This window comes from Cebidichthys violaceus, unplaced genomic scaffold (assembly GCF_023349555.1).
Source record: "Cebidichthys violaceus isolate CVI_PGR_0920_01 unplaced genomic scaffold, fCebVio1.0.p SCAF_20, whole genome shotgun sequence".
Lineage (NCBI taxonomy): Eukaryota > Metazoa > Chordata > Actinopteri > Perciformes > Stichaeidae > Cebidichthys > Cebidichthys violaceus.
In genome coordinates, this window is record NW_027176373.1 from 6,898,695 (window position 1) to 6,910,892 (window position 12,198).

Sequence of the window (12,198 nt, forward strand, 5' to 3'; positions counted from 1 at the left end):
CCTGAGTATTCTCAGATATTGTGTGAGGCTTCTGTTGTTACAGATGGACGTGTGACTACAGGGAGTTTCAGTTAGTTTAACAGGCTATTAGTTTCCTCTAGAGAGTAATACAAGGACTAGAAAATGGCAGGCGGCAGATTGCTAAATAAGCGAAGCAAGTTATTGATCCGTTTTTAAGAAGTTACAAGGAAAATCGAGATATTGCTGTTTTTTTGCAAGGCTGTTAACCCACCTCAAGCTGCCTCTCAAACCAGATGGAATATTACACATATGACATATATGAGAAGGTACTTGTGTGCATCGCAATTAATGAGTGCCCATCAATGAAGTTGTCATCTGGTGGTATGCTTTTGTTTGCGTTGGAGATGAACTCAGGTCAGGACAATTAACATTCAAAATACACTCTGTGGACGCTTTGCCTCAGGCAAGCCAAACCCTCTGCATCCCCCCCAACATTAAGAATGCACAACACCGGTCCTCATCCGTTTTTTCCCCTCTATTCCTTCACATTAAAAATGCCATCCTGCTCAGTCTTGCGGCACATGTTGGCTGTGAGGTTTAACAGCACACACACCTCTGTCTGTCTAAAAACAAGAGGTATTTGGAATAGTTCAATGTCTAGTAAGTAAACCTGTTGCAAAGCAGACCTACATATTCCTATGATGTGGAAAAGAGGTTACCCTTCTGCACAGTAGATTCTTAGTGATATGTTACACTACATCTGCGATTTGGTAGATTTACACATTGGACTCATATGATACTGTGATGTTTTGGATTACTGGCATTTCTACTGAGTGCAGCAGGCAGACATTAAGTCTAGTTAGTCCTGCAAGATTGACCTTTGAATTGCACAATGAACTGTAAAGCAAAGCAGAGGATTAAATCAGAAAGCTGTCTTAGCTCATATAACAGTGAACATCAGGAAAATAAAAGTCTAGATTAAAGCTGCGCGGCTCAAAGGGAGAAATGACTCCTGAAATCATTGATCATAAACCACCAAAAGACATCTTCTAGGCACAATCTCTTTCATTACGTGTAATGTCTGGATTGGCTTTTCACATCATAGCTCACATAATTACGTCCGGTCGACTCACTGCAACCTTTGAAGGGTTTTAATTTCTCTGGGCATTCTGTGTTTGATCCTAAAACTTGGCATTTTGGATGCACAGTATTTGAGTGCTCAAACTGTCTGTCCCGGGCTGCCAAGTTATACCAGGCCTGCAAACAGGAGTTTGGGAGTTGTGAAACAGACAAACAGAAACAAAAGGACATGTAGCCCCCAGGAGAGAGAAGCGTAAATTGTTCCTAATTTACATTTCCCTTTGTTGCAAAATACTATCTAAGTGGATTTATTAGTTGGCTAGTCAGATAATTTAACTAGCTAACATGATCATGATACTAACTTGTGTATGATGACAAATGGTGATAATTTTATAACAATAAATTATGCAACAATACAAAGCAAGGTCTATAAGAGAGGTGCAAGGCAGGGGTGGCCAACTAGCTAAGTGCAACCGAAGCTGCGTGAGGAGCACACTTTACGGACAGCGGCCATTCATAATAAGGATTCTCTGAAAGTTACACATAGTGTCTTTAACATTAGCCTGTATGGTACTTTTAATAAATAAGTCCTGAGAACAGTGAGCCTTTCCAAATAAATTCCATCATGGTCAAACTTGCTCTAATAGACAATCATAATTGGCTAATTCACTGAACAACCTCACTTGTTAAATAAGTTAAATAAAAAAAATAGGTGTAAGGGAAATTAATTTATGTAGGAAACGTGTCCATTTTGACTCTGGAGCCTTGATCTTCTTCAACTTGAGTTTGAAAGACTAGACTATGTATGAGTAGAAGTCAATCATATTTGATTAACTATTCAATTCAGGTTTATTTCAAATCAATCCGAAACAGATGGTCCCTATACACATAGCCATGAGTCTTTAATCCATGGTTTCATTTTGGATAAGACTGATTTTATGCTTATCTCTAATAAGATTTATCTAAACTGCTGTGCTGTATTTAACATGACTTCAGGGTTTTCTGAATAGAAAACTAATTGAATGAAAACTAAACAGTAATTTATTTGAACCAAAACACTCAGTGTCATAAATACTACACAACATTTGAATGATTTTAACGCATCAAAGTGTAGCTCTAAATCTTGTGCTGATACAGCTGCAAATTGAAGCATTTAGTTGCGCATTTTGCTATAATTTGTTTGGCTTAATGATAAATCAGTTGTGCTGTGAGTATTTTCAGAATATCACCCCTGAGAAGTTTCTAGCAAAAGAAAATGACCAGTCCCATCGCAGTTAAATATGAAATCCGCAATCTGAACAAAAATTCTTGCATAAATCAAATTTGAATAACTTCCCAGATGCATAATGATATGATCACATTTGGCTTCTAAACCTTTATGTACATTTAAAGTCTTTATCTACATCTCTGCATCCAACAGTAGATTAGGAAGGAGCTTCCATCCTGCTCCGCTGTCTCTCGCTGCATCTAGCTGAAACAAACATTCTGTTTGTCTGTCTTGTTTGCAGAGTCGTTTGCATGAATACAGTTCTGCACATTCCTGTGACAGCTCCCTCCCTCGTATATCCTATTCTCATTTTCTCATCCTAGATTGCCCCTAATTTCTTACGTCTTCTCTATTTCACCTCCCTCCTTTCATTCCCTCTCTCTCTCTCCCTCCTTCTCTTGCAGTAAATCCCTCGCTTCTTCCACCTCTTCACCCACTGTTGCCTGAGGGTTTTGAGAAACTGTTACATAATGCACTTCAAATTATCACAAAGCAATTATTGTAGATATGGGGATGTACAGCATGCATTACTGGATTTGATAAAGAACAAAGGACTGAAATTACTGATCAGTGGCTTTGCAGATTAAATGGGTCGATCTATCACGTTCATGGTTATTGAGATTAAAGAAAATTGTTCCGTCAGTATCTGTGTGTGCACGCGTATGTGCAAACTTGTGCTATTGACTCATTCCCCATCTCAGCAGTAAAGTACTGATAACAACTGGGTGATTGTGATGACACATGACAGTAGTTCTTATATGTCTCAGCTGTGCCTCTTCCCTTTATAAAACAGCATCACTCTCGTATTTTTCATAGCGAGGATTTCAGTCCTTTTTCTCTCTTATCTAAATGTTGGGCTGTCTTTCTCTATTTTATAGCCTGTGTCCTTGTAATTTTTTAGTTTCTAAACCTTCCTTTTGCATCTCTCTCTCTCTCTCTCTCTCTCTCTCTCTCTAGCCTTCCTCCTCTCCATCTAGCTGATCTAGGCTCCTCCTGCTTCCATTATCCAGCTGTCTATGTTCAAGGGAATTACAGAAGTCAGGCTTCACCCAAAGATACAGGACAGTGTCTGGGCACAGCTCAGGCAGAAGTAGACTCCCAGAGCACTTAAAGCTGCTGAAAACATCCCCAGCAGTCATGCCCAACCTTCACTTATGCCTAAATACTCACAGAGTAAGACAAAAAACAGTAAAATCCAGATGATGAAAGAATTATATGGCAAAGCCTCAACACATAGAAAAGCCCTGCAGACACTCCCATCCCATGCATTATAGATCAGTGACAACTCAGCTCCCCTATGGATTCTAAATTAAACTACATGATGGCACTAAACTAGAGTGGCTAATATGTACCACAATGGGATGTATAATGTGATGTCAAAAGCAATTTCCATGCGTGATTCCAAATGATTCAATCATGGATTAATTCAAATCAAACCAGCAACAGAGCCCGTGTCTAATCTCTTCCCCTTTTCTTCATGAGCTACAGCTTAACTCTACTATATTTCCATTTCATCTGCGCTGTGATTTCTCCGTCTTTCTGCCTCCTTTTCTCCATAACTCCTCTGTTACGCACATAAAAAGGTTCCAAGAGGGTCGTTGGGTGGATGGTATGAGCCTGCCTTCAGCTGTCTGTTTTGGAGAAGCTTTTTTTTTTTTTTTTTTTAACTGTGCAACAGAAACTGAGAAAGCTCCTCAGCATTAAAGGAAATCTTATCAATCTGACAACCTTTTCAGCTGTCTGATCTTCTGTGTTTGATTTTAATGAATTAAAATCAAACACCAAAGTGCTCCCGTGGGAAAAAAAAACCTTAGTCGGGAGCATCAATTATCGTAGAAACCAGAAAGAACAAAGAATCTGAGGGTTCCTACTGGTCAGAGTGGAAATAAAGGGTATGACTATGTTTTAAAAATGATGAGTATATTAAATATTAAATTACATTCTAAACATAAGACGTGAGAAGAGATTTTTACCAATACAAAATCTTACAGGAATAACGAGATACTAGTGTTGCAAGTAGGTATATCAGAACCTTTTGAAACATTGAAACAGGGGTTACAAAGTGCTTCATATCGGAAAGACCAAAAGGAAGTTACTACTACATACTTTATAAAACATGTCTCACAACTTGTTTTATCTATTGTGATTTCAACTCCAGCATATTTGATGTGGTTTTCGATGGTTTTATGATTTGCTTCTTATCATCCTTTTATGTAGCATGACGTAACGGACCATCGGCGATCCGTGATCTCTACGGATCCCTCTTGTTTACATGTAACCTCGTAAAATGTAGTGTTAAATCCAGTTGTTTGAAGCAGGTATTCGAGAGGGAATTATGAACTGTTTACACTAGCTCTAAGCATTTGAATTGTGTGTTTTTATGAAGAAAAAAACACTATAGATGACTATAATAAAGTCAAAATAGAATGGTTGATTGACTTCAGAGCGGTTTAAATTACTTTTGTGACATTAGCAAAAAAAAAAGACCTCTGGAACCTTGTAGACCAGCAACTATAATCAAACAACAAAGGGATCTGTATCTGCCAATATAGATCATCAATAATCTGCAATTAGTATATGCCGCAAAAAATCTCTAAAAGTTATATTTGCACGGTAAAACCGTTCTCACCTTGGATGAACATGGTTGTTCTCACCTTGGCTGCCAAGATGAGCGGCTGGTCTCACCTGGTCGACGGAGCCACACATCTCTGAAAACATTGGAGCCAAACATTTTCAACCTTTCTGTTTATTGGGACTGTACTTGGCTAGATGCAGACTTTGAATTGGAACAGTATTTGGGCTGTGACTGATGATGTTTCACAAATTCACAAGAACACAAGCACAGAAAGAAAAGTCAATTGAGAGAGGCCTTAAGTTTGAGTGTTTCCACACCATGGATAGAGGCAGACTGAGAGACTGGATGTGAAACGCTGCACTGGGTAGTAGAGTGCTTTTTCTCTAAAGCCTCAGTCTTAACTAAGGAATATTTTAAGCATTGTATTTGTAGAGGCATAGAGCTTTAGAGAAAATAAATGAGATGGAGGTGGAGAGATATGATGTAAATATTGTGTGATCCTGTCTAACTATATTTGAAGTTTTGCAGCACCTACGCTCCTTCAAAGACAAATCACAGGGGACAAAAACCTCTGCCCCACACAACTGTAAAATACACCTTTCACATGCTCACACACACATTCATACGATGCATCACAATCAGATGTGGAGACTAACTGTACAGCATATTCCTGAATACGCTTTATGGGCTTTTGCATGTAGACACGCATCTGTATGTTGGAGTCCGTGTGTATGAGTCAAAACTTTTCTTTTTCAAAAGACACATTTCAGAGGACAAATGGCTCTAATGGCTCATAAATGCATGGGTCTGAGTGATTGTGTGACTCCGTTCCGAAGCTTGCTGATATACAATAGGACATGATGAGAGAAAATTTCATTTCAGTTAAAAGTTGAGGTCTTTGAAAAGCTTTTAAAAAAGGGGGAAAAAATGAGAGGGTAGAAAGGTAATGTGCAATCCTTATGCTTTGTTACATGACCAACATGCATCACAGATTTGATCTGTGTGAATAAAATAGTTTAATGCCACTTCAGTGTCAGAATGATAATGAGCCTGTAATTTAAAAATGAATACCGTATGCATATATCACTTTTACAGTTTTTCGTGATTGAACACACTAAAAGTGAATGCTTAGACAAAAGCATCAAAACCTCAACAGTTGTTATGCACAACGTTTCTTACATTGGATAAACACATTCAAGAATGAAATCTGTTCATTGGCAAAACATCTCTTTTCAAAATGCAAATCCTGTAGACTGTGATTATTTTAGCTTTAGTAAGTTTACATTAATGTATTGTATTTATTACTGTGGTTTTTTTTGTTGTTCTTTTTGCAAAGCCTTTCTATTTTTTTGTCCATTGAAATGTGTATGTATGTACTATGTTCTGGAACAATCTTTCACAAAATGATGCATCATCAATAAAAAAAGGTAAACAAAGTGCCATAGACAGCAGTGTTTTGTATAAACACTACAAATGGAGTATGTGTGTGTCATTTTGTTGCAAAAATGAAAAAGGGTTGTGAGGTTTTGATTGCAGAGTTTCATTTGGATATAGAAGTGAGGAGGACCATTTTTTTCAATTGCCAACACACTAAAATGACAATTATTGAGGGCAAAATCTCAGTTTAAGTCTCCAAAACTCTAAAAACAGTTTCTGCTTTGCACCCAATTTGTAATTCAGCATGCCACTTTTTGCAACACACTGACTGCACATAGTTCTTGACATAAGACACAGGAATAAAGTCACTCTTTTGCCATTTCAAAACTGCCAAATCAAATTCAAAATGCCACACCCATGGACCAATTGGCCAATACACATGCTGGCCAAAACCTAATTGCTTGACTGTCAACTCATCAATCACTATGTAAGCACTATGGAAAGACCACAGGTGAGTCCCTGTTTACGACAAAGCAGTGAGAGGCCTGTTTTTAATTTGTTTGGTTGTTTAAACACGTATTATATATTTTTTGTTAACACAAATGATATGTTGTGTTAATGTTATGTATGTGTTTACGTACTATATTATTTTTCAAATATGTTCTGTTCTGATTTCCTTTCATTGAAAAATGCAACCTTTGTAAAATCAATCAGTGTCATTGAATTTCCAATGTGGAGGGAAATAAATATTTTCATCAGTATGTAGTAACTTGTACTTGTGTTGTGTTTGGTAAATACATTCATGTACTTCACTCTAACAATATCATTGAAAAATCAAACCCAGACAATATCATTAGAAATGACAAAAAAAGGTTTCAAGATTAAGCACAGAAGACTATAACTGGTACAAACAGAATCAGATCTTATGAACTATGTGTGTACCATATTGTGACAAAATTGGGTTTTAATAAACTATTGTATAGGTTTGAATGAAGTGTTTCAATTTGCAAAAGATTTGACGTGTTAAGCTATTGTGTGTGTGTGTAGTTGTGTGAGTTCTGTGTAGTGTTTTGACAAAGCAAACTGTTTTTCCAAAATCGTGCTTAAGCAATCGTAAAAAAAACGTAATCTACCAGTGTCTTATTAGTCTTCTGAATAGAGTTTTGACACAATGAGCCAAAATGGGCAACAAGTGTGTCAGCAATCGCAAAAAAAAACTGTAGGTGAGAATGACGCAGAGTTAGTCATCCATCACTAACCTAACATCTGACGAAATATTGTGCTCCAACACTCAGCGGTCAGTTTACTTTGTTCACTCTGCCACAGCAGGGACTTAAGCAAAGCCGTGACAACTGTAGTGGGTAATCATATGCTACCCTCTGCTCTTGCTGTGACTGTTTATATGCTGTATTAAGTCAGGTGTTCTCCCATTTAAAACCGTTGAGTGGGTTGTTTCAATAGCCGTGCTTCGAGTTCATGACTGTGGATTCAGGGTGGTTTCTCAACTGCTGAGTGGGCCGTTTGAGTTGAGAGAGATCAGGTTTAAGGCAGAAATGCACCATATGAGTGGCAAAACCCCACTACAAATATATGTTTAATAGCACTTTATATGGAGCGGTAGGCTATAGGGAACCAAGAAATACGTTATAAAAAAGGACAACTCACAATATCCAAGAATAACCTGAAAAGAAACACGTACATTGTAATTCAGCTATAAACTGAAGATATCTCCAAGTGTCTCCATGCAGGGAATTGTTTTTCAAATTGTGGATGAAATGGACAGGTTTCCTACAACACAGTTTACTGAATTGTCCTTTAGAGGGTCACGGTCTTAATTGAGCAAAAGATCAACATAATCATCCTTTCCTCTAATATCCAAGCCACAAGCACTTTCTCTTTAAAAGCACAAATGGCACTTGAATCAGGCTGTAGGACAGATAAGCATGTTTTGCAAAAGGGTAAATGTGATAACAGTCTAAACATGATCTTATCTAAAACTATTATTTTTATGGAATACCATCGTATGAGCTGTGTGAGATTTGTGTGGGTCAAAAACTCCCACAGCTGTTGGATAAATCTGACTGAGGCCACGTGGCCGTATGCTCTCACTATAGTATGTTTAAAAAGTGTACAACCAACACTGCATGTCTTATAATTAAAAAGGTCATGTAAACATAATGCAGGAGGTAAAGGTGTTAAACAAACTGTCGTGCTTACCGCCAACTGACTTTTTAATAAGACATAATCTCTGACTTATTCACTCAAGAAGTGGGAAGAGTTTCGTTTAATAACATTAAAGCAGGAGTGTCACACTCGGGGCTGTTACATGTGTTGTGAATCCCAGGTAGACCCATGAAACAGCTATTTGATTAACTTTGCAACTTTGACTTGTTATGTGATGTGATTGAACATGAAATTAAATAGGCTATCCTAGTTGTTGGGCTAGCTAGCTAACTACCTAACTACCTCGATCATCCCAAACTCAAGCTAGCTGGCCAACAATGTAATGCAAGCGAATGTTAGCTGATGCTATTTGGCTAAAAAGCATTGTCATGGCTAGATAACAAGTTCAAGTCTGAATATCATGATCAATGTTTGTGACATTTCAATGTATATGTAAAGATATATCAGTGAGGATAGGTACTGAAGAAGTCCATCCACCTTTAAACAGTAGAAAAGCGTATTTTTGAACTGAAGACAAAAAGTCATAAGTCATTGCTTTCTACTATGGTACGTTGAATGATGGTAAATATAGTATCTTTGGGTGAAGGGCATGGTGCATCAACATTTTGAACTCAATATTATTTGCATATGGTGGTGAAGAAAATGTAGAAATGCATGGCTTTCATTTTTAAAGCCTTTCACTGAGCGTGAAGTTTAATAAGATAATGATTTAAAAGGATTTTGTAGGTTACACTACACACAAATGTAATCACACTGATTTACAAGTGGTCTTGAGTTCAACTTCTTAAGAGCTTCAATAAAAAAATAGCCCTGGTGACTGGCGATTCAGAGCTATGAATAAGCTGAACCTTACCTAAGCGTTAGTTTAAAAAAAAAAATGAATGTGGGAGTCTTTCTCTGAAGACAGGGTTGCCTTCAAATACTCCTGGGACTGTGTCCATCTAACTGAGAAGAAAATAAGCGCAAATAAAACAGGTGGGGCGCGCGTGACGGGGGAAATGTGATGCCGAACTAGTGTTTTGATGTTCATTAAGACAGGTAGTATGTCAGTTTAAAGGATGCACAGATATTTGACATGGACAAAAAGAAATATAAGTTATGTTTCCAAGACGAACAAGACAATGTGCTCGGTTGACTGTTATTAAACAAAAACCAAGTAAGACTAAAATATTACACAGCCTATTCTGCTCTTGGGCTCATAGGCGATGATTAGAGACCAGTATGTCTGAAAACTCTATAGCTTTCCTTCATTCCGTGGTACTTGCTGGCATTTCCGTTTTCCTTTAGCTGAACGTCACAATTCCTCTGAGTCGATCGGAAGGTTATTCGGATCACTTGTGGCTTAGGGTGTGAGGACTGGCTCCTAATTAGGAACAGCTTGATGCATTTCCCCTCTTGGCCAATCAGGGGGTGACGACGCCCTTTTCTTTAGGGCTTAAGAGAGGTGGGAAATTGCACACCCAGGACATTCTGATCCTTCCTGGACTTAATGCAGACTTCATTTTAGCTGATTCAGCCAGAAACTCTGGTCTTTGGACCCCTTTGAGACTTATTTGCTGTCTTAACTTATCTGATTGAGAGTGATTTTTAGCATTCTGAAATCTAGCAGGAATGAATACCAGTACCTATTTCCAGTAGGTTACCTGCATTGGGGTTTAGTGCCAAGAGTTTCTGCTTGCCTAACAATAACCTATAGCCTGAAGGCTTTATTTTGTTCATTGGTTAATTTTCATTGAAACCCTTGTTAGACACAATTCTTATCAAATAGGTTTTTTTTTTTTTTTTTTACATTTTTCTGCCTCCAAAGGCTGGAATGACAGAACGTTTCAAAACCCCTGCATTAGGGTGAGATACTGGTTTCAGGAATAACAAAATGACTACTGTGGATGATTCAGTAACCTTATTGAAAGGGATCCTTATCATCAGAAAAGGGTTTAATTACAACCTCGAGGGTTCATTTTACATGGAGCGAGGGTTAAGTGAAAGCGTACTTCCATGCTTTATGATTTAGTATTATGCTTCACTGTAGCCGCATGTGGCCTCCTCGGTAGTTTCACTATTTAACATCAGAAAAGGTTCATCAACACTAGTGTAGTCAGCTTTTCAAAAGGACTCACCTGGGCTTATTAACCTGCTCTTTACACAGCAAGCATGAGTCAGACTACCTTTTGAACTTTTCTGGTAAGAAGCAGAAGAGTGACAAGAGATACACCAAGCTGACATAAAGAAAAAAGACATAATAGGCCATCGTGCCTTCAATGCACTGTATATTAATTGGAAATGCACATGATTAAATCCCCAGCAGTCGTTGCTGTGTCTAATAGCAGCCTTGTGTCCTGTACGCCCTTCCGCATGATGTGAAGGGTGCTCTGGATAATGTTATTAACTGGAAGCTATAGCCTTTACATTTAGGTGCAAGCATACTGACAGAAGTAGGCTTACACCCTAATCCAAAAGGAGGCATTTTGTTAAATACATTTTTTTTAAACTATTTAAAATGCACCAATTTACTTTGGAATAGTTTTGTCACCGGGATGACTGATATTTTGGGGCAAAGTGCACTCAGAGGTCTGTGGGTCAAAACATGCACCTTAGGGAAGGAAGACGTGGGGGGGATACTTTACCCAGAATGCACTAGGTCTACAGGATTTTACCCACATACATAGCCTATACAATATTATGCTAATTAATTATACGACTGTTAAAAGTTACTGTTGACGCAACCACTCTCCCCCCAAATTGTTTTCGAGGTTCACGTATCACCAATCTTTTGTGATGATGTAAGATCATTGCAAGGGACGAAATGTCTTACCAGAGTTCCTCAATTTGCGGTTCCTGAAAACCGAGATGATCACCAGCAGATTCCCCAGCACGTCCACCACCGTGGTGAAGATCAAAACGCTGGCCAGGATTGCGATGACCCAGGCGGGGCGGGCGCTCCCCTCCGTGGCCAGTGTGCGCTCTAGCTGCCCCAGCCGTGCCTCCGTCCGGTTCTTTATGAGTGTGAATGTGTCCGGCATCACTGGCCCACAGCCCAACGCTGCTTTCAAGTCCCAACTGCTATTTATGTCCCGCAGGTACCGCCGGTACCGGTGTGTCCTAAACAAAACATGGAGCGCACCTGAATGCCTCCCCGAGTTCCACAAGAGCGCAGGTCAAGTCTGCTACTTATTAAAGGCGGTATGAGGTATAATATGTGGTACTCGCGTGTGACCTATATAAAGTTGCATGGGCTTTTCGCTTTCTGTATCTTCGTACAAAAGTCATCCATCCATGTGCTACCAAAAGCTGATCGGACATGCGGCGGTGCCACACCTCCTCGTTGAGAAAATGTAAATTAATTTTCGTTTGGATAATATTTCATAAAAGAAGGTCCAGTCCACTCATATTTCAAGTCTTCATCCTCTTCAAGTGCCCCTGGCTTGCTGCTTGGCATCTCTGACTATGCGTGCGCCCACGTTGAAGGAAAAAAAAAATAAAGGCTATTCCTTTCTAAAATGTCAAACCATTGTACCGCCCCGGGAGTCTTTTTGATTTAATTCGCTATTGTCTGAACAAACGAAGGGAACAAATTGTCTTTCCTGACCATTCCTGATGCCCTTGCCATGCGCCAAACTATACGACGCAACCAGCGCTGTGCGTCGTACTGTAGTGAATATCACGGAGAAGCCCCTCAGTCAGGCGCACCGTTGGATGTGGAGAAATCCACTGAGTGAGGACGGAGACGGTTTCACAGACATTTTTACCTCCGAGC

General features: G+C 39.0%; 1 protein-coding gene across 1 annotated transcript in view; it reads right to left on the reverse strand.

Annotated features, from left to right (window-relative positions):
* Window positions 1-12,198, reverse strand: part of mtnr1bb (melatonin receptor 1Bb) — a 33,831-nt gene extending 21,633 nt beyond the window's left edge. The window contains exon 1 of the mRNA XM_068715923.1: window positions 11,257-12,198. Within this exon, the coding sequence (XP_068572024.1) occupies window positions 11,257-11,464 (208 nt within the window). The 5' untranslated portion in view covers window positions 11,465-12,198. The remainder of the gene's footprint in view (window positions 1-11,256) is intronic.